The sequence below is a fragment of the Oncorhynchus tshawytscha genome, linkage group LG12 (genome assembly GCF_018296145.1).
Source record: "Oncorhynchus tshawytscha isolate Ot180627B linkage group LG12, Otsh_v2.0, whole genome shotgun sequence".
NCBI classification, from domain to species: Eukaryota; Metazoa; Chordata; class Actinopteri; order Salmoniformes; family Salmonidae; genus Oncorhynchus; species Oncorhynchus tshawytscha.
Genome location: NC_056440.1, coordinates 34,877,155 through 34,897,289, shown reverse-complemented (window position 1 = coordinate 34,897,289; position 20,135 = coordinate 34,877,155). Strand labels below are relative to the sequence as shown.

Sequence of the window (20,135 nt, the reverse complement as noted above, 5' to 3'; positions counted from 1 at the left end):
AGTGTCTGTTTAAACTACTAACACACAGCTCGGACACCCATGCATACCCAACAAGACATGCCACTAGAGGTCTGTTCACAATCACAAAGTCAAAAACAGACTATGGGACACGCACAGTACTGCTTAGAACCATGGCTACACAGAACTCGATTCCACATCAGGCAACTGATGCAAGCAGTAGAATCAGATAAAAATATACACCTTATGTAACAGTGGGGACTGTGAAGAGACACACACACAGGCACACATTCACATGATAAGACACGTATACATTAGTCATTTAGGTCAACATTGGATCATTCAGAGATCCTCACTGAACTTCTGGAGAGAGTTTGCTGCACTGAAAGTAAAGGGGCTGAATAATTTTGCACGCCTAATTTTTCAGTTTTTGATTTGTTAAAAAGTTTGAAATATCCAATAAATGTCGTTCCACTTCATGATTGTGTCCCACTTGTTGTTGATTCTTCACAAAAAAATACAGTTTTATATCTTTATGTTTGAAGCCTGAAATGTGGCAAAAGGTCGCAAAGTTCAAGGGGGCCGAATACTTTCGCAAGGCACTTTATAACTACTGTAGTACTACTGACATTTTTACCTCTATATGCAATGTTTCCCCCTTTGACTGTATTATGAAACTGAGTTTAAGTTGTTGACGTGGTTTTTCTTATTTTTCCTTTTCCCTCATTACCATTTATAACTCATAACAATTTCTTATTTGCCATACCCATGGACAATTAAGTGTCAACAACTCAGAATAGATGGTTTTTTTTCATGATTTGGTAGTCCAGGTGGAGTTCTTTGTCCACCACTTTTTTTCACACCAACTGTCAAAACTTGTGTTGAAGCCTATTTTTATTAAACTAGGTAAGTCAGTTAAGAACAAATTCTTATTTTACAATGATAGCCTACCCCGGCCAACCCTGGGCCAATTGTGCGCCACCGTATGGGACTCCTGATTCCGGATGGTTGTGATACAGCCCAGGATTGGGTCTGTAGTGATGCCTCTAGAACTGAGATGCAGTGCCTTAGACCGCTGCGCCACTCAGGAGCACTAGCAAGAGAAGGTCTTTCTGTCAGCTGAGAGAAAAAAAACACCTGTTTCTTGAAAACTGCAGGTGAAAAAACAGGGAAAACAACAAGCGAATCACACATACATAAGATACAAGACAATGAGATTTTTGCCACAGTTTAGGACTGTACCCTATTATGAACAACTTTTGTTTAATGCAACAAAAAAAGAGAGAGTTTCGCCAATTTAATAAGATTCAGTTTCAATAAAGGAAAAACAAACACATTTCCAATAAACATATGTGGTTATATACAATATTTACATCTTTACAAATCAATATGTCTTACAAAACACAACAACATAGATAATTTAATATATACAAGCATTTGCTGAAGTGCAAAGAACCCCTTGGGGTATAACATCTTAAAAATATATAGATTTTGCAATTTAAAAAAAAAATGTTAGGTAGTGAACACATCACATCCACTGCCTTCACATAACAGTAATACAAGTTGTTGCCCTCAGAAAAATAAATGCAGCTTCATAGACTTGAGGACATTCGAGACAACATGGAGATGGGGTTATGGAGCATCACAAGGTAAAATGTGATAGTGTGTACTATCCTGGTTTGTGTCATCTTTATCTGTAGGAGAAAACAATGAATGGAGAGTGTAATAGGTGGACTCCATTGTGCTCACAAGATACCTCCACTCCCCCCCTGTCACAGTTCAGGGCAAGGCCTAACTCCACATTGGTCAGCAGGGGGCCCACCCCCTCCCCCCAGAGATCAACATTGGTATCCTGCAGAGACCATGGTGCTCCTGGCCTTTCTCGTGGGCCCCCACTTGAAAGCTCCCCCACTCTCCGCATGCCAACTAGGCTTGGCCCCCCTATGGCACCACCAGCTGCCTCCTGAAGACCTTGGAATAGGAACAGCAGATCAACTTGAAGCTCCAGAACGTTTTCCTTTGACAGCAAACTGTATCTGTGGAATAAAAAGGTGAAGAGTGGAGTCAGGACTGCAAAAATCGCTGAAGTTGGAGACTTTTATTTCCCTCACCAACTTTAAACATCTGCTATCTGAGCAGCTAACCGATCGCTGCAGCTGTACATAGTCCATCTGTAAATAGCCCACCCAATTTACCTACCTCATCCCCATACTGTTTTTATTTATTTACTTTTCTGCTCTTTTGCACACCAGTATCTCTACTTGTTCATGACCATCTGGTCATTTATCACTCCAGTGTTAATCTGCTAAATTGTAATTATTCGCTCCTATGGCCTATTTATTGCCTACCTCCTCATGCCTTTTGCACACAATGTATATAGACTTTTTTTTCTACTGTGTTATTGACTTGTTTATTGTTTACTCCATGTGTAACTCTGTGTTGTTGTCTGTTCACACTGCTATGCTTTATCTTGGCCAGGTCGCAGTTGTAAATGAGAACTTGTTCTCAACTGGCCTACCTGGTTAAATAAAGGTGAAATTTAAAAATAAAAAAAGGACCACAGTACTTTTGCCTCATAATCACAACTTTCAGTTTCCATAGATATGGAATATAGTTATTTAAAAAGTTGAGGTAATACAGCTAAGTATGTGTATCATCATGTCAACTAGGACTCTTACCGTGTGGGAAGCTTGCGTTTTGCCATGTAGGAAAGGACAGGCTCAATGTTCAGGTGTTGAGGATTCAACACATAGAGATGAATCTCAGCTCTCATTACTGTCACTGACAGAACATCCTGACTGAGAAGGAACTCCATGTCTGTATCTAATGGGGGGGAGGAGAAACATTATGTAAGGCCTAAATGAAAGAAGTACCACTCAGAATGTGACAGCGGCCCCATTCCTCCTCACTAGAATTAATGTTATCTTCTATAAAACCTAAGTCTTAAAGGCACTTTGAATTTAGATTCTTTGTTGTAGGTCTGTCTACACAGGCCTACTTATTTAGTCCAAGAGTAGGCACAATAAATGGCTGATAATCTACTTCAAATGACTGGATTTAGATTCCTACCTCCACTGATACGACCCTGAATCCCCTTGACGCCTCTGCAATGGAAATGTAATTGACAGCAACGATAGACCCGTCTGACAAAACGGAATAGCGGTTGCTCTGGATAGACTGCACGCCGTAAACCTCTTTGGGGCATTGAAAGCACCCGAAGACGATGTTGCTGTGCCAAATCCATCGGGAGCGCGTTGGTTTCCATCCAAGGCACTGCCAACAGTGCGCAATGTTGCCGCTGTGTCGCCTCACTCTCCCGTCGCCACCGTCTCAAGATATCTGTGTGTAAAGTCTTGTGTCCATCCTGAAAAGTGGATGACTTTGACAGTAACTCCTTAACCGCGCCACACTGTACTCCAATTAAATGAGTAGTCATAGATAGACACATTAAGGCAATCCAAAATAAGGCTGTAAAAGCCATGGTGGTGGGTTCGTAGTTGGGAGTGCTCCACTAGAGTTGTATCAGCTCCGTCCAGTAGTACAGCGTTACTGAAAATGACCGATTATCTCCGTGGTTTAAGGGGTATTACGCTGAAGGGGTACGCTGACAATGGCCGGGCATTCTGCCACTTAGAATTTTAATTCTGTTTCTCCACACCCTGTTTTTTTCGTGCCCCTAACCACCTAGTTGCACCCCACTGGCCCATAAAATGCGTTTGCATAATAAGGCACCCGGGAACACCTACTCCAGTCATTCAAATTCAGCTTCGCAACTAATGACCCTAATTACACTATATTTGGACCACCAAGAATGGTTTCATTTACAAGACAAACAAAAGGCACAGAAACCGAGATTACTTTCTATATGGATAGTGTTCGCACGTAGACAGTATGTTATGAAGCCCCAAATTATCTTACATTTCATGTCAACTTACATTTTGTCATTGTTCCTCCACTTCACCCAAAACAATATAATTACCATGATAACAAGTGGGGTTGGTGTTCGTACTTGAGTGTTTGTAAAATGCTGCGAGCGCCTCCATCTCTTGTTCCATTGAGCTACTAGGCATATTATTGATATGGCACTACAGGGACCAGTGGCCCCTGTAATTTAGAGTACAATGTGCAGCTCATTTAGACAATACAATTAAGATAGAGTTAATTTACTAATTCACCCATACATCAGTTGATCTATTGTAAATAACCACAGAATACATGCATTTGAAATAGTTTACCTGGAAGAAAAATTGCTTGCCATAAGACCAAGATGTATTGACAAAAATACTTTTTCCCACAAATCACCCATTCATTTTTAGCAAACTGCAGTCTTTGCAAACAACCTCATCGAATATTATTGGAAAAGGACTGAAAATTGTCACATTGAGTGTATGCAATGGCTTTTGAGTTATCAAAACAAACCCCATAAGGAAATCCAAGAGTACACAATAATTACACATCTGTAAATACATACATATTTTTTTCTACATACACTATGTCATTTGTGGGTGGTGGTGGTGAACGATTTAGTGGAGAGGATTACAGTGATTAGGAAACCCAGCAGCCATGTCCTGAAGTTTGTACATTGAGTATTTGTTACACAAAACCACTTGTGTTCTGTACAAGCTCATGTGGTGTGTTGGAATTTCATAGTGCAAAATGTCTGCAGTCTTGACAAAGATCATGGCCCTCTGCACATTAACACAAAACAATGTAGAACTTGACCATCATTCTTGTAAATAGTTTATTTAACCAGCTAAGTCATTGAGAACACATTCGGTTATACAATAATGACCTGACCAAGGACAAGAACCATGCAGCAAAGCGAACGTCGTCACTTGACATTACAGATAAAGCAAACATTTCTTAAACAGAAAAAGGTAAATACATACAACTTCCTATAATTCTTTACAAAGTGCTTATATTAACTTGCAAAAAGGTTCAGTGTAAGTACAGTGTTGGAAATGAATTTAAAGAGTATCATATTCAGAGCAGTGACTGAGTAGAGAGTGACTGCTGAGTAGTGCTGGTGGAACTCTCCTTGCCGTGGTCAGTCAGAGCAGGTTTACCCCGTGTTTCATTAATCTGTGTCGGGCCTTGCTGGGCAGAGAGAAAGCGCTGTCCTGGTGGTTAGGAATGCCAGAGTTTCTCACTGCGCCGCCTTTCTGCAGGAAGTACGTCTCCTGGGCCACGCTGCGGGTCCCGTACACAGCTGCACCAGCGCTCCTGTGGTATAAACATTGTGTCTAAACATTATACATACAACTCAATGCCAAAACACTCAAGGATAATACAAACTGCATAATGATGGCCTCCGTTCCACTACCCCCCATTATCAGCCTTGAGGAGTAATGAATGGTGAGAGCCCCCTCCGTCACTGCTGGTCATACTGACCTGACAATAGCCTCCTGCAGAGCTTCAGTGTGAGAGAAATGCGAGTGGAGCAGCGATGTGGCTCTCACAAAGGAACACTCCTGGGCTCCCCCTGGCCTGCCAGACAGGTTGGCTGCAGGGACACACAGCAGTCTCTCGTTACAAATACCACACAAACATGAACGGCAATCAACCACGCAATAAAAAAGCCAGAGATTGTGTACAGGGTCCTAGTTGCTCAAATGTACTCCAAAATACCCATATCAGCTAACACAAAGTTCACACAAAACACCAAAGTCCCACAAAATGCCCCAAAACATCCCAATCAGCTACTGCAAAGCACTGAGCTTTCTACTCACTCTAGCAGTAAGGTGAACACTGGGAAACTGAAAGACATGGTTCCATAGACAGAAATGGACAAAGAGAGAGGCAAAAGGTAAGAGTCAGGCAAAGGTCAAAAAAATGAGTATAGAATATACAGAGCGCTGAGAATATTCAAGCCTCACTTGTGAGCGTGTTCTGTATACAGTCAAAGTGTGCAAAGGTGTACGGCCCATGTGGGCCGGGAGCCCCCAGAGCAGTGGTCCTCAGATGTGCCTCCAGTCCGTTCAAAGATGCCAGGCTGCTGTGATACTGCGCAAACCACAGGGTGAGAGTAGACTAAATAACAAACTGCTGTAATAATATGTGGGGCAATAGTATATTTAAGCAATAAGGCACGGGGGGGTATGGCCAATATACCACGGCTAAGGGCTGTTCTTAAACACGACGCAACGTGGAGTGCCTGGATACAGACTTCAGCCAGTATATTGGCCATATACCACAAACCTCCAAAGTACCTTATTGCCATTATAAACTGGTTACCAATGTAATTAGAGCAGTAAAAATACATGTTTTGTCATACCCGTGGTATATGGTATATATGGTCTGGCTATACCCATGGAATACATGGTCTGGCTATACCCGTGGTATATGGCTGTCAGCCAATCAGCATTCAGGGCTTGAACCACCCAGTTTATACATTTCATGTTCTAACTGTTGAACACAGGTGGTGGTCCAGAAGGCGGAAACTCTTGTGGAACACTCATGCATGAACAAACATTCATATCCCTCCCATATTCCCCAAAAGTTCCTCACCACTTCCTCCGTGGCTACAGTGTTGCTGTGGAAGTCTGGCTCCACCAGTAGGGCCAGTACCAGCCCTCTCACCCTGTGCTGGTACAACGACATGGGGAGCAGAGGGGCCTCTGTAGAGTTCTCACCGGGCGAAGGGGAGTAGGGGGGCACATCACAAGTATCAGCCTGCAGTAAACCTTTACTCCCCTGTCCTTCCTTCTCCTTAAACACCTTCACATTCCCCATCCTCTGACTGCCAGGCTCTGGGGACTCCTGACCACTGAACCAGAGGGCTCCAGCTCTCTCTCCACTCAGTACAATACTACCTCCATTCTGTCCATTGATGTGACGCAGGTCCTTGTTTTGCATTGACCTGCCTCCTTCTGCAAGACCCGATTCATCTCTCCCACCATCTATGCTGTTATAACTGTGGTCGTACGAACTTCCTGTGACACCCTCCTCCACCTCATGGTACAGCTTTCCATTGGACAAGTTATGACCAGAGGTCTCTGGAGCGACCTTGATAGGTGAAGGGCTGAGAGGGCCAGGAGTGTGAAATGAAGGACTTGGGCTAAATAGCGACTCATCAGGTATAGTTGACTGGGGAGTGGAGGGATAATGGAAGGATAGTGGCACGTAGTGGGTGGGGTCTGGGTCAAGCGGATCAGTGGTTGGTGTGTCAGATAGAGTTCTTGACAGCAGGCGGGACTTCCTAGGTCGGTTTGATTCCTTTGGAGTAGATTGGGTAGATTTGGATCTGTAGGACAGACACAGGCTCAACAATGTATCCTCATATCAGGGTGGCAACCATTCAAAACGTGTCTAACCCCCACTTTCACTTGGCTTTGAGCTTACTGTATCAGGACGGAACACACAACTCACTCTAGTTAGAGTGTTTACCAGAAAAGGATATCATTTATACAGTGGAGGGGGGTTTCTTTCAGAGGTGGGTGAAGTACCTGGATTCTCTGTCCACGGGAGCGGAGCGGAGATACTGTAGTTCAGTGGTGGTCAGGAACACAGTGGTGGAGGTCACTGGGCTAGATAGAGGAGTGCTGCCAGAAGAGCTGGAGGAACTCAGTCCATTGGGTCTCTGTTCCTAGAGCAATGTAGAAGCATAAGCAAAAATGTATGGCAAGGCCTGTAACTAAACCGTCCGACTTTGGGAAGAAAAAATAAATAGTATAACTTGGCACAGGAAGAAATGGCAGCAGTTTTAAGGGCGCCCAACCAACTGTGCTATTACGTGTTTTTTTCCGCGTTATTTTTAACTTATTTTGTACATGTTTCTGAAACTGTATCGTACGGTAAAAAATAGCTTCAGGATATCAGGACCGTGATCACTCACCTCGGATTAGACAAAGAATTTTTCTTCAACAAGCAGGACGCACAGGACATACTCCGAATACCCGACAAGCCAACATCCCAGTTATTGGCAAGAGGAAGAGACGCAGGTACAGAGGACACAGAGCGGGGTGCCTCGTGAGGATCCGCAGAAGGTGAGTTGGAAATCTGCCGTTACCGTCAATATTACTCGCAAATGTGAAATCATTGGACAATAAATTAGACAAGGTACGATCACGAATATCCTACCAACGGGACAGCAAAAACTGTAATATTCTTATGTTTCACAGAATCGTGGCTGAATGATGACATGGATATTCTGCTAGCGGGACATACACTGCACCGGCAAGATAGAACAGCACACTCCGGTAAGACGAGGGGGTGCGGTCTGTGCATATCTGTAAACAACAGCTGGTGCACGAAATGGAAGGAAGTCTCTAGAATTTGCTTGCCTGAAGTAGAGTATTTTGTGATAAAATGCAGCCCACACTAATTTGCCTAGAGTTTTCAGCTATACTTTTCGTGGCTGTTTTATTTACCACCAGACGGATGCTGGCACCAAAGGCCGTACTCAATCAGCTGTATAAGGAAATAAGCAAACAGGAAATCGCTCCCCCATAGGCGGCGCTCCTACTGGCCGGAGACTTTAATGCAGGGAAACTTAAATCAGTTCTACCTAATTTCTATCAACATGTTAATTGTGCAACCAGGAGGGATTTTTTTTTCCTAGATCACCTGTATTCCACACACAGAGATGCGTACAAAGCTCTCCCTCGCCCTCCACTTGGTAAATCCGACCACAATTCTACCCTGATTCGTGCATACAAGCAAAAATTAAAGCAGGAAGCACCAGTGACTAGGTCTACAAAAAAGTGGTCAGATGATGCAGATGCTAAACTACAGGACTGTTTGTTTTGCTATCACAGATTAGAACATGTTCCGGGATTCTTCCGATGGCATTTAGCAGTACACCACATCTGTCACTGGCTTTATCAATAAGTGCATCGAGGACGTTGTCCCCACAGTGACTGTACATACCCCAACCAGAAGCCATGGATAACAGGCAACATTCAGACTGATCTAAAGGGTAGATCTGCCGCTTTCAAGGTGCGGGACTCTAACCCGGAAGCTTATAAGAAATCCTGCTATGCCCTGCGACGAACCATCAGACAGGCAAAGCGTCAATACAGGACTAAGATTGAATCCTACTACACCGGCTCTGACGCTCGTCTTATGTGGCAGGGCTTGCAAACTATTACAGACTACAAAGGGAAGCACAGCCACGAGCTGCCCAGTGACACGAGCCCACTAGACGAGCTAAATCACTTTTATGCTGGCTTCGAGGCAAGCAACACTAAGGCATGCAATGAGAGCATCAGCTGTTCTGAACGACTGTGTGATCACGCTCTCCATAGCAAACGTGAGGAAGACCTTTAAACAGGTCAACATACACAAGGCTGCGGGTTTCAAGCAGACCACCATAGTCCCTGTGCCCAAGAACACGAAGGCAACCTGCCTAAATGACTACTGACCCGTAGCATTCATGTCCATAGCCATGAAGTGATTTGAAAGGCTGGTAATGGCACACATCAACATACCATTATCCCAGAAACCCTAGACCCACTCCAATTTGCATACCGCCAAAACAGATCCACGGATGATGCAATCTCTATTGCACTCCATACTGCCCTTTCCCACCTGGACAAAAGGAACACCTATGTGAGAATGCTATTCATTGACTACAGCTCAGCGTTCAACACCATAATACCCTCAAAGCTCATCACTAAGCTAAAGATCCTGGGACTAAACACCTCCCTCTGCAACTGGATCCTGGACCAACTGACGAGCCGCCCTCAGGTGGTAAGGGTATAACCTCACATCTGCCACGCTAAGCCTCAACACTAGAGCCCCTCAGGGGTGCGTGCTCTATCCCCTCCTGTAGTCCCTGTTCACCCACAACTGCACGGCCAGGCACGACCCCAACACCATCATTACGTTTGCAGACGACACAACAGTGATGGGCCTGATCACCAACAACGACGAGACAGTCTATAGGGAAGGGGTCAGAGACCTGGCCGGGTGGTGCCAGAATAACAACCTATCCCTCAACGTAATCAAGACTAAGGAGATGATTGTGGACTACAGGAAAAGGAGGACTGAGCACAACCCCATTCTCATCGACAGGGCTGTAAGTGGAGCAGGTTGAGAGCTTGAAGGTGTCCACATCACCAACAAACTAGAATTGTCCAAACACACCAAGACAGTCGTGAGTAGAGGGCACGACAGTCTATTCCCCCTCAGAAAACTAAAAAGATTTGGCATGGGCCCTCAGATCCTCAAAAGGTTCTACAGCTGCAACATCGAGAGCATCCTGACTGGTTGCATCACTGCCTGTTATTGCAACTGCTCGGCCTCCGACCGCAAGGCACTACAGAGGGTAGTGCGAACGGCCCAGTACATCACTAGGGCTAAGCTTCCTGCCATCCAGGACCTCTACATCAGGCGGTGTCAGAGGAAGGCCCTAAAAACTGTCAAAGACCCCAGCCATAGAATTTTCTCTCTACTACCGCATGGCAAACGGTACCGGAGTGCCAAGCAAGGACCAAAAGGCTTCAACAGTTTTTACCCCTAAGCCATAAGACTCGCTACTGTATAAAGCCTCGCTACTGTTATTTTTCACTGTCTTTTTACTGTTGGTTTAATTCTTTACTTACCTATTGTTCACCTAATGCCTTTCCCCCCCAAAATTGCACTGTTGGTTAGAGCCTGTAAGTATGCATTTCACTGTAAGGTCTACACCGGTTGTATTCAGCGCACTTGACAAATACATTTTGATTTGCATTAAGATATTGATGAATACTACAACAACCCAACAAATTAAGATGATCACAAGATAAAATAAAAATCTCAAATGAGAGAAGCACCTAAATTATCAGCCATTGTCATATACCTGCTTGTATGTTTCCATTTCATGAACCATGACTTTCACTGTGAGATCAGGAGGCATCTGTGTGCTGACAACCCTGTGGAGCAAAGACAGGTTTATATACACACAGTTTGTGTCTGGTTCTAATCTGTGGTTAACTACTCCAGCACTTTGCTGCAGCAAAGGTCAGACAGTTTACCTCCCACAGTAGAGTACACAACCAGCTAACACAAGGGGGCAGCGTTGACAGGCCTGCAGAATGAGGGCAGCCTTGAGTAGGAGAAGTGGGTCAATCTGAGAATCAAAACAAGGAGATAATTGCCAGGCTAGAAGTAAATCAACTTAAAAGATCAATGAAATAGATAGTAATTGTAACAGCGCCTTACATAAAATAAGGAATCGTATAATATTACCGGAGGTAGCAAACCCTACCGACATCATGCCCAACAGACAACTTATTACTTACATGTGTAGAGTCAATGGTGCTCAAGACACTGAAGATGTGGTGGAGTTCAGTGGCACCTCCTTGTAAGTGGGAGAGGTACTGGGTCCATCGAACAGCTAAATCTTCCTGACTGTAGATCTAAATGCAAGGCATTAGCAAAAAACAACGCACATCTATGTGAAGTGAGGACATGATATGGATATGACAGATTGCTGTATAGAGCTAAGATAAGTGTTAGTGATGTGCAGTTCACAAACTAATTGTTTATTTTTGAGCGCCTTTTTACTGACTGGAGAGTCAGGATTAGTTTTTCCTGAGATTCATTCGAGTCTTTCATTTGATCAGCTGGCCGCAATGAGTCCTACAACAAGACCGATAGAAGCTCCTCTGAGACGTGATCCGACCAACACATAGGCATACGCAAAGGAAAATAGATCATGCTGTAGGCAGCATAGAGAACAAAATGTTTATTATAACTGATAATTGATTGCATGGTGCAAGAATGAATTCAATGAATTGATTGACCGTTACGAAGGACATAGCTTTATAGAACCAACACACTCGAAAACGAATAGTTTGGAGGGCTGCAGTTCGAACGATCTTGTGCTTATCAGCCATATGGCAGTCAAGCAATGCTTTCCGCAAAGAGTAGTTCAGAATCTAGTCCAAGTAGACCTTGTTTCAAACATTTGAAAAAATAATCGTATTTTTATTCCTAGCAATCAACAAATGTACATTGTTTAAAACCTCTTTAGGATCAGACACTTTTTTTTCTCAATTTTCGTCTAAAATGACATGCCCAAATCTAACTGCCTGTAGCTCAGGACCTGAAGCAAGGATATGCATATTCTTGATACCATTTGAACGAAAACACTGAAGTTTGTGGAAATGTGAAATGAATGTAGGAGAATAAGACATTAGATCTTGTTAAAGATAATACAAAGGGAAAAAAACTTTTTTTTTTTAGTTCCATCATCTTTGAAATGCAAGAGGAAGGCCAATATGTAATATTCCAGGTTAGGCGTAATTTCGATTTTGGCCACTAGATGGAGGCAGTGTATGTGCAAAGTTTTAGACTCTTCAATGAACCATTGCATTCTGTTCAAAATGTTGTATAAAGACTGCCCAAATGTGCATAATTGGTTTATTAATACATTGACGTTCATAACCGTGCACTCCCCTCAAACAATCACATGGTATTCTTTCACTGTAATAGGTACAGTAAATTGGACGGTGCAGTTAGCTTAAAGTTCTTGTTAATCTTTCTGCCAATACAGGATATGTCTGTGTACTGGGAAATTTCTTGTTCCTTACAACCTCATGCTACTCACATTAGCCTACGTCAGCTCAACCGTCCCACGGGGGACACCGATCCCTTAGAGGTTAAAGCACACTTTTACATGTTTGTCACAAATGACAGCTCCAATAAGCATCCTATGGTGAACCACATGCAGGGCCGGCTCTAGCCTTCTAGGGGCCCTAAGCGAGATTGGGTTGTGGGAGACTCCCGACCTTGTGGCAAAAATGTTAGTGGATTCCCTCCTAAACTGTGATTATTTTAGTTAAAGTTAATTTCCTGCAATTCTACATATTTTGTAATGATTTATGCCATATTAATATGAGTCAGAGTGAGAATGACTAACAAATCAATAGGGGGGCGCGCTGGAGGTCACATCTCGTTTACCAGAGGGCACGCAGGATCCCTACCAGGGAAAGAAACTGAAAACTCATGATTCTACAAGCCTCTCGTTCACATGTCTTCAGGGCTGGTTCCAGGCATAAGCAACATAAGAGGTCGCTTAGGGCCACCGGGTGAACATGCCCCGATGACATGTGAACGAGAGGCTTGACTTGTGAGTTTTCAGTTTATCTTTCCCTGGTAGGGGTCCTGCGTGCTCTGGGAATTACAGACTCAAATGAACAAAAGTAGTCTTAAGATTGGTTCTTTTGACTGAACAAGTTGAAAAGACCAGTCAGTAAAAATACGCAAACTTCCCATCACTATGAAGTGTTAGAGATGACTGTACCTGGTAGCTCTGGCGGATAGGGCCGTTATAGAAACTAAAGAGATTTATCAGCTGATCCAGGAAGTCACATATACTGACGTCTGGTATTTCCACTGAACAGCTTAAGGCCTGAGGGAGGGCAACATGGATAGTTATTATGACATATACACAGGGGATTGAGACAAAAACAAAAACTGGTTTAGGGGACGAACTGTCTCATTACAGTAGTCTATCCATCTGAGATATCGGTGAATGTTTCAATAAGATCTGTCAGGTTTTGCTCAAACATCTGAAGATATGTTAGACTTAGTGCATAGTTGTCATATGACAATGATCTGGTGTGGTTCCAGGCTATGGTGCAAATAACCTCGGGCGGAAGTGTCGTAACGAGATTATGGCTTAACTCACCCACAAAAAGTTGTCTTTCATGCGGATGGCGAACTTGCTCCGCCGTAGCCTGAGCAGACGTACAGGGGAGGAGGAGAGCTCAGAGACACAGCGGCTCACGCCTGCCAGCTGTCCACACAGCAGCTCCTGCTTATCCAGAGGTGTCTGGAAGAAATAAAAGGCAAATAACCATCATTCAATGGACTCATCCAATTGGTAGGGGATCATTACTGCAATCAAGTAATCATTCTTAATACACAGTATCAATAATCTCATTGAGGGAACACATACAAACTTGACATCCCTACCTCTTCAGGATAGAAGTAGCAGATGCCAGCTCTTGTAGGGTCACCCTCACCCTTGACCTTTGACCCATCATACAGGAAGAAGTTAATGCATCTGCAAATCACCAAGAAATCTGATTGAGTGAAAATAACCAAACTAACATTAGAAAACCAAGTAAGGACTATTGAATAGCAGAAAAAAATGGATAGGAATTCAATAGAATAATAGAACCTCAGATCAGAGGTGACAGTCCCACCTTCTTGAGTCAGGCACAATGATCTCAGCCATAGCTGCCATTGTTTGTTCTGTCTGTCCTCCACACCTTTATAAAGACCGTGATTAATAAAACAAGTGCATTCATTACGTGAATGTTATATCCTAGCTAGGTACAATGCAGATAACTAGGCCTATTGTTTTTCCATTTTGATAGGACATGCCTTCGCTATTGAACCAACTGGTGGCAATTACCGACTGCATGATTAAAAATCGTAAGACCCCACATTGAACTGAATTGCCCAAAGTACTTCTACTAGCATGTAACGTTAATTTCACAAATCAAGTTATGTCTCGCGAACTACCAGCTGGCTGGCATTTAGCTTACCAAATTCGTCAAGCCGCTTCCAAATGATGTTGACGCAGTCTTCCTCCAGGTCCTTCAAGGTAATACATGTAAAGTCGTCATCTCAGTCGAACAATACCTTCAAATTTCCTACCTTTACTTTGCCAAACTTCACTCCTTTGTTTCAGACAATTTAACAGACTCAATTGAAAACAGAGTAACTAACATTAGCTACTCGCTTGCTAGAGGAATGCGAGTCACAAGAAGTTAGTCATGTGAAAGAAGGGGAAGCAAATAGTGTCAAACAGTGCGTTGCTCTGAAACACGAATTTCTAAACTCCTTTCGTAACTCCAAACATAGCAGACTTATATGGTAGAGAAAGAGACATACGAAACCACTTGATAGTGTACACGACTTAATAATGACAAACACATTTTGGTAATATTTATTTTAGTTAAGTTTAAGCACACATTGTGTTAAATGGTCCAGAAAGGTTTTACTATCATTGAGTCCCTTGTGACAAGTATGCATAGTTAAACATAATGGAATAGAGGAGCGTAAACTGTTTGAAGAGCGTGGTCTAGTAACAGAGTAAAGAATTGAGGGAAGACTCTGGTCCCAGTGTATGAGGTAATCTGGAAGAAGAGTGATCATTCTTCACGTCCTTCATAGCCATCAGGGAGGGCATTTACTTCAGGGTTGTGGAACAGGCTCTTGTTGCCATCACCCCATGGGAAACGCTGGTGAGAGACGAGTTAAGTTAACATAATGACAAATTCAACTAACAGGGGGCACATTAAAATGTGTAAATACTCTAGACAAAATTACAGCGACTATAATACCTAAACTATACGATCAGAGGTGTTTTGCAACAACTGGATGCATTTAGTATTTTGCCATAATTTAAAAAACTTGAATCAGACCTTGCTGCGAATGCGAAGGTGGCTGTAAGGTACGAACTCAGGTTCCACATGGTGTGCAGCATGTTGCTGCATCTTCAGGTACATGTTCAACATGCACACTGCAACCCCCGGAAGGGCAACTACAAAGGAGAGGATCTTCCATGTTCTGGCTGGAGAAGAAACAAGAACAAATTTAATTTGATGAGTAACACTGAAGCAAAGGCTTTATTTACACTGAAGCAATACATTTGATCTTTATGTTCAGCAACATAATTAAATCACAACTAGCAACATAATTAAATCACAATGGATTCATTTTTGAATGAAGCAGCTGCCTGTTAGCTGTTGAGTCAGTGGAGAAATTAGCTAGCTATGTTGTGCTAAATGGCAATGTGAACCATTTAGCTAACATTAGCTAGAAAGCAAACTGGCAGTATTGGAAATTGGAGTGAATTAAATGTTTTATTCATCATTTATTGCTAGGTAGCTATCTTGGTAAAGCATTGTGCTGCACTTACCACCCAAATTTCATATGAAATGTGTGTGACTGCCTGGCTCAGTTTAGTTATCTAGCTAAAGTTAACTTGCCAATGAGCATGTGCACAGTAGCAAACTGAACACAACTAAAAATGAAAAATCATATTTTTTTTTCTATATGCAGATTTCCTTAGTTAGAATAATTCTGATGAAATGGGGGATGGATTACACCGGGAAAAGTGCCCTCTAATTGCTCTTGGGACTTCTCTGGCTCCCTACGTGGAGGTTTGTGCTCTCCGATTGGCTCAAAGTCAAGTTCTCGGCCACTGACAAGCATTGTGATTCTACAAGTAGAAAACGTCAGGTTCGTTGGCACCAGGTCGATACGCAGTAGGGTCGTCTTGTTCTAGAAAGAGAAGGAAGGGCCTCCTACTGCGCTAAGTACCTGACAGCAATGTTCCCTCTGACTTCCGGGGGAGCTGCGCACCTGCGACTGCCATGCATAAGAAATATCAGCCATACAGAGAAGCACGAGATTGCACTTCAGTTTTCCCCTTTAGTTAACAACGTTTCCCTTCGAATTAATGCAATATTAGCTACTTTCAATTAACCATACCAAAACAAAAACTAACTATGCAAAGGATTGTCAGAGCGTAATGGAGTAGGATTCTATTGCATTGAAAGGCATGACTCCGGCCCATATTCTATACAGGAGGGTGAGCCATAACCAATCAGAGCTGCAGTATCCATGCGTCACCGTAAGGATGGTGCCAGGTTTCCTCCAGATGTGACGTTTAGCATTCAGGCCAAAGAGTTTAATCTTGGTTTCATCAGACCAGAGAATCTTGTTTCTCATGGTCTGAGAGTCTTTAGGTGCCTTTTGGCAAACTCCAAGTGGTCTGTCATGTCATTTTACTGAGGAGTGGCTTCCATCTGGCCACTACCGTAAAGGCCTGATTGGTGGAGTGCTGCAGAGATGGTTGTCCTTCTGGAAGGTTTTCCACACAGGAACTCTGGAGCTATGTCAGTGACCATTGGGATCTTGGTCACCTCCCTGGGCTAAGGCCCTTCTCCCCCGATTGCTCAGTTTGGCCAGGCGGCCATCTCTAGGAAGAGAGTATTGGTGGTTCCAAAGTTCTTCCATTTAAGAATGATGGAGGCCACTTATCTTGGGGACCTTCAATGCTGCAGACATTTTTTGGTGTCCTTCCCCAGATCTGTGCCTCGACACAATCCTGTCTCGGAGCTCTACTGACAATTCCTTCGACCTCATGGCTTGGTTTTTGCTATGAAATGCACTGTCAACAGTGGGACTTTATATAGCCCGGTGTGCCCCTTTCAAAATAATTTCCAATCAATTGAACCTACCACAGGTGGATTCCAATCAAATTGTAGAAATATCAAGGATGATCAATTTGAGTCTCATAGCGAAGGCTCTGAATACTTATGTTTTATTTTATTTATACATTTGCAAAAATGTCTAAACCTGTTTTCGCTTTGCCATTATGGGGTAGTGTGTGTGATTTAAATAAAACATTTTCCTCAATTTTAGAATAAGGCTGTAACATAACATTTTGAAAAAGGGAAGGTGTTTGAATACTTTCCGAGTGCAATTTATCCAAATAGTCAGATTTCATAACCCAATACATCCGTTCATAAGCACAGAGCTCTGACATATCGGTGCATGTTTCTCATAACTTGAGGATTTTACATTTTATGGTCTTTGTCTTCAAAGTTGTTTCTGCCAGTCGCAAAAAGCTAAATTAGCATGACGAGCTGAATTAAAATGTAAGGTATAGAAAATAAAAAGCTTGGTATACACTCAGTGCTCAGTTGACATCTCAGTTGATTTACTCAACCTAAAGCTGGCCATCCTACAAGTGTAAAAACTCAAGGTAACTATAATTGGTCAGAATGCAATGTTCCCTCTAAGCTGCGTGCGGGCAGTCTTTTAAAATGATAAACTTGGATTAGTTAACAACGTGCCATTGGAACACAGGAGTGATGGTTGCTGATAATGGGCCTCTGTACGCTTATGTAGATATTACATAAATAAAAACATTTTCAGCTACAATAGTATTTCTGATCAATTTGATGTCATTTTAAAATGAAATATTTTTGTTTTTCTTTCGAAAACAAGTACATTTCAAAGTGACCCCAAACTATTGAACTGTAGTGTATACCCCCCCCCAAAAAAAAAATAGTTGATTGAGCCATTTCAGCCACACCTTGTAAAAATCATCTCTCCTCGTTTCCAACACTCACTACAGAGTTCCAAATTGCCTCTGGAAGCAACGTCAGCACCAGAACTGTTCGTCTGGAGCTTCATTAAATGGGTTTCCATGGCCGAACAACCGCACACAAGCCTAAGATCTCCATGCGCAATGCCAAGCGTTGGCTGGAGGGGTGTAACGCTCGCCACCATTGATCTCTGGAGTGATAAATCACACTTCACCATCTGGCAGTCTGAGGGACAAATATGTGTTTGGCGGATGGCACGAGAACGCTACCTGCCCCAATGCAGTGCCAACTGTAAAGTTTGAATGAGGAATAATGGTCTGGGGCTGTTTTTCATTGTTTGGGCTAGGCCCCTTAGCGTTAAGATTTCCCTTCACTGGAACTACAACATACAATGACATTTTAAACGCTTCTGTGCTTCCAACTTTGTAGCAACAGTTTGGGAAAGGCCCTTTCCTGTTTCAACATGACAATTCCCCTGTGCACAAACGAGGTAAATACAGAAATTTGTCAATCAGTGTGGAAGAACTTGATTGGCCTGCATAGAGCCCTGAACTCAACCCCATCAAACACCTTTGGGATGAATTGGAAAGCCGACTGTGAGCCAGGCCTAATCACCCAACATCTGTGCCCTACCTCACTAATGCTTGTGGTTGAATGGAAGGAAGTCCCAGCAGCAATATTCCAAAATCTAGTGGAAAGCCTTCCCAGAAGAGTGGAGGCGGATATAGCAGTAACGGGGGGACCAACTCCATATTAATGCCCATGATTGTGGAATGAGATGTTCGATGAGCAGGTGTCATACTTTAGGTCATGTAGTGTTGCTAGCCATCTGGCTAGTATAGGTGGGACTTGAATTGCCAACAACTCCTGTGTATGTGGTTGATTTGCCAAGTTCCTGTAGCTAACGTTAACTTAGCTAGTTACATTAGTAAAATTCTCTGTTATGCTGCCTCACGCTAACGTTACGTTGGCTAACGAGCAAGGTCACTACGTTATGTCCTTCAAACAACTGTTTGTCTTGTCATTACTAAATCGTTTCATTTGAGAAATGTTTGTGTGGGTTTACCTGTTTGCTCCCCATGACTATGGGCCGCTGAGGCAGAGAGTTGACGGGTCTGGATTATTGAGGACCGTAGGAGAGCTTGCGAAATTCGTCCAAAAGACACCATTTTCGCAGTCTTTCTGACCGATCAGATGAGCGGAAGTGATGTAGGGGGACACGTGCTCTTCTAATGGGGCTCCACGGTAGACGCGTACCCAAGGTAGCTGTCACTATTAACTACCCTGGGTGGTTGTACGTTCAAGCCAATCACTGCGCACCATTATTTTTTAGCGTCAAACCAATCAGTGCGCAGAATTTTATTCCGCACAACATAAACATGGAGCCAACTGGTAAGCAGCTAGCTTGCTAGCTAGCTACAGTAATTTCACTTGTGCATACATTTAGCTATATCCATTTCCTACATGTATTAGCGATTGTAAGTACACTAATAAATATATTAAACGTATAAGTATAATATAATATAAGAAAACGTAATTGTAAAATTAATGGTAAACTAAGGCTAAAACTACTCAGTAGATTAGCTACGTTTGCTGCAAGGTAACTAGCCATGGGCGAACCTAGGCTTTTTGATGGCTTTTTGCAAATCCAGTTCGGTTTCCATGTCGCCATCACTGATTTTCACGGTTTAAATGTGAAAACAACGTTGATTCAACCAGTTTTTACCCAGTGATACTTTATCCCTTATGCCTGCTTTTACAATGTATTTCATTGTTGCCAACAGATTTCCCCATTATCTGCTGTTGTGATATCCCTCTTGTCCTGATGTGCATTGTCTGAGCCTATTCTGTCCCTTGGCTGTTATCTGCCCTTACCAATGTTTGTAGCATTTTTGTGTTGTTGCCATAGGTCTCCCTTAATATACTGCCTAGGCGCACAGGGTACGGCCAGTGGCAAGCCTTTTAGCACTGTATTTTGTAATGCATTTCATTTCATTGTCTACACAGAAATGGACTACTTAAAATGGTCCACCACATTGGGTCCAAGGAGGAAGTGATGCAGGAGTGGTCCATGATGACACACCGTCGGTCCAGTGCTTTTACAAAGGCTGTTCACTT

General features: G+C 43.0%; 3 protein-coding genes across 8 annotated transcripts; all 3 read right to left on the bottom strand.

Annotated features, from left to right (window-relative positions):
* Positions 1 to 1,240: 1,240 nt before the first annotated feature.
* si:ch211-170d8.2 (uncharacterized protein LOC571755 homolog) lies at positions 1,241 to 3,650 on the bottom strand. The gene is made up of 3 exons (XM_024440617.1): positions 3,028 to 3,650; positions 2,637 to 2,781; positions 1,241 to 1,994 (listed from the first exon to the last, which is right to left on the bottom strand). The coding sequence occupies exons 1-3, from the start codon at positions 3,437 to 3,439 to the stop codon at positions 1,649 to 1,651; spliced, it is 903 nt and encodes a 300-aa protein (XP_024296385.1). The 5' UTR covers positions 3,440 to 3,650; the 3' UTR covers positions 1,241 to 1,648.
* Positions 3,651 to 4,682: 1,032 nt separating this feature from the next.
* hps4 (HPS4 biogenesis of lysosomal organelles complex 3 subunit 2) lies at positions 4,683 to 14,719 on the bottom strand. 6 transcript variants are annotated; one of them, XM_024438985.2, is made up of 13 exons: positions 14,439 to 14,719; positions 14,094 to 14,159; positions 13,861 to 13,951; positions 13,574 to 13,717; positions 13,187 to 13,294; positions 11,181 to 11,297; positions 10,914 to 11,008; positions 10,739 to 10,811; positions 7,404 to 7,543; positions 6,466 to 7,201; positions 5,835 to 5,961; positions 5,350 to 5,461; positions 4,683 to 5,181 (listed from the first exon to the last, which is right to left on the bottom strand). In XM_024438985.2, exons 2-13 carry the CDS (start codon positions 14,132 to 14,134, stop codon positions 5,010 to 5,012), a joined length of 1,956 nt encoding a protein of 651 aa, XP_024294753.1. In that variant the 5' UTR covers positions 14,135 to 14,159; positions 14,439 to 14,719; the 3' UTR covers positions 4,683 to 5,009. The 6 variants fall into 6 exon arrangements, 4 of the variants coding, with proteins under 4 accessions (XP_024294753.1, XP_024294754.1, XP_024294755.1 ...); XM_024438986.2 differs by having other exon boundaries at positions 7,404 to 7,537; XR_006084829.1 differs by having other exon boundaries at positions 5,159 to 5,181; positions 5,350 to 5,714.
* A 111-nt stretch (positions 14,720 to 14,830) lies between these two features.
* On the bottom strand, positions 14,831 to 19,253 carry LOC112263028 (cytochrome c oxidase subunit 6A, mitochondrial). The gene is made up of 3 exons (XM_024438989.2): positions 19,084 to 19,253; positions 15,321 to 15,469; positions 14,831 to 15,137 (listed from the first exon to the last, which is right to left on the bottom strand). Exons 1-3 carry the CDS (start codon positions 19,184 to 19,186, stop codon positions 15,048 to 15,050), a joined length of 342 nt encoding a protein of 113 aa, XP_024294757.1. The 5' UTR covers positions 19,187 to 19,253; the 3' UTR covers positions 14,831 to 15,047.
* Between the last annotated feature and the right edge of the window lie 882 nt (positions 19,254 to 20,135).

Bases quoted from the DNA above. Each gene is read 5' to 3' on its own strand.
- si:ch211-170d8.2 (XM_024440617.1), bottom strand. From the start codon at position 3,439: ATGGCTTTTACAGCCTTATTTTGGATTGCCTTAATGTGTCTATCTATG. The intron at 2,782-3,027 runs GTAGGAATCTAA...CCCCCCCATTAG, and splicing joins TCAGGGTCGTATCAGTGGAG to ATACAGACATGGAGTTCCTT. The intron at 1,995-2,636 runs GTAAGAGTCCTA...TTTATTCCACAG, and splicing joins AAACGCAAGCTTCCCACACG to ATACAGTTTGCTGTCAAAGG.
- hps4 (XM_024438985.2), bottom strand. From the start codon at position 14,134: ATGGCAGCTATGGCTGAGATCATTGTGCCTGACTCAAGAAG. The intron at 11,298-13,186 runs GTACAGTCATCT...CCTTGCATTTAG, and splicing joins CTATCCGCCAGAGCTACCAG to ATCTACAGTCAGGAAGATTT. The intron at 5,962-6,465 runs GTGAGGAACTTT...TGGTTTGCGCAG, and splicing joins CTGTAGCCACGGAGGAAGTG to TATCACAGCAGCCTGGCATC.
- LOC112263028 (XM_024438989.2), bottom strand. From the start codon at position 19,186: ATGGTGTCTTTTGGACGAATTTCGCAAGCTCTCCTACGGTCCTCAATA. The intron at 15,470-19,083 runs GTAAACCCACAC...TTTCTTCTCCAG, and splicing joins TAGTCATGGGGAGCAAACAG to CCAGAACATGGAAGATCCTC. The intron at 15,138-15,320 runs GTCTGATTCAAG...GTCTCTCACCAG, and splicing joins ACCTTCGCATTCGCAGCAAG to CGTTTCCCATGGGGTGATGG.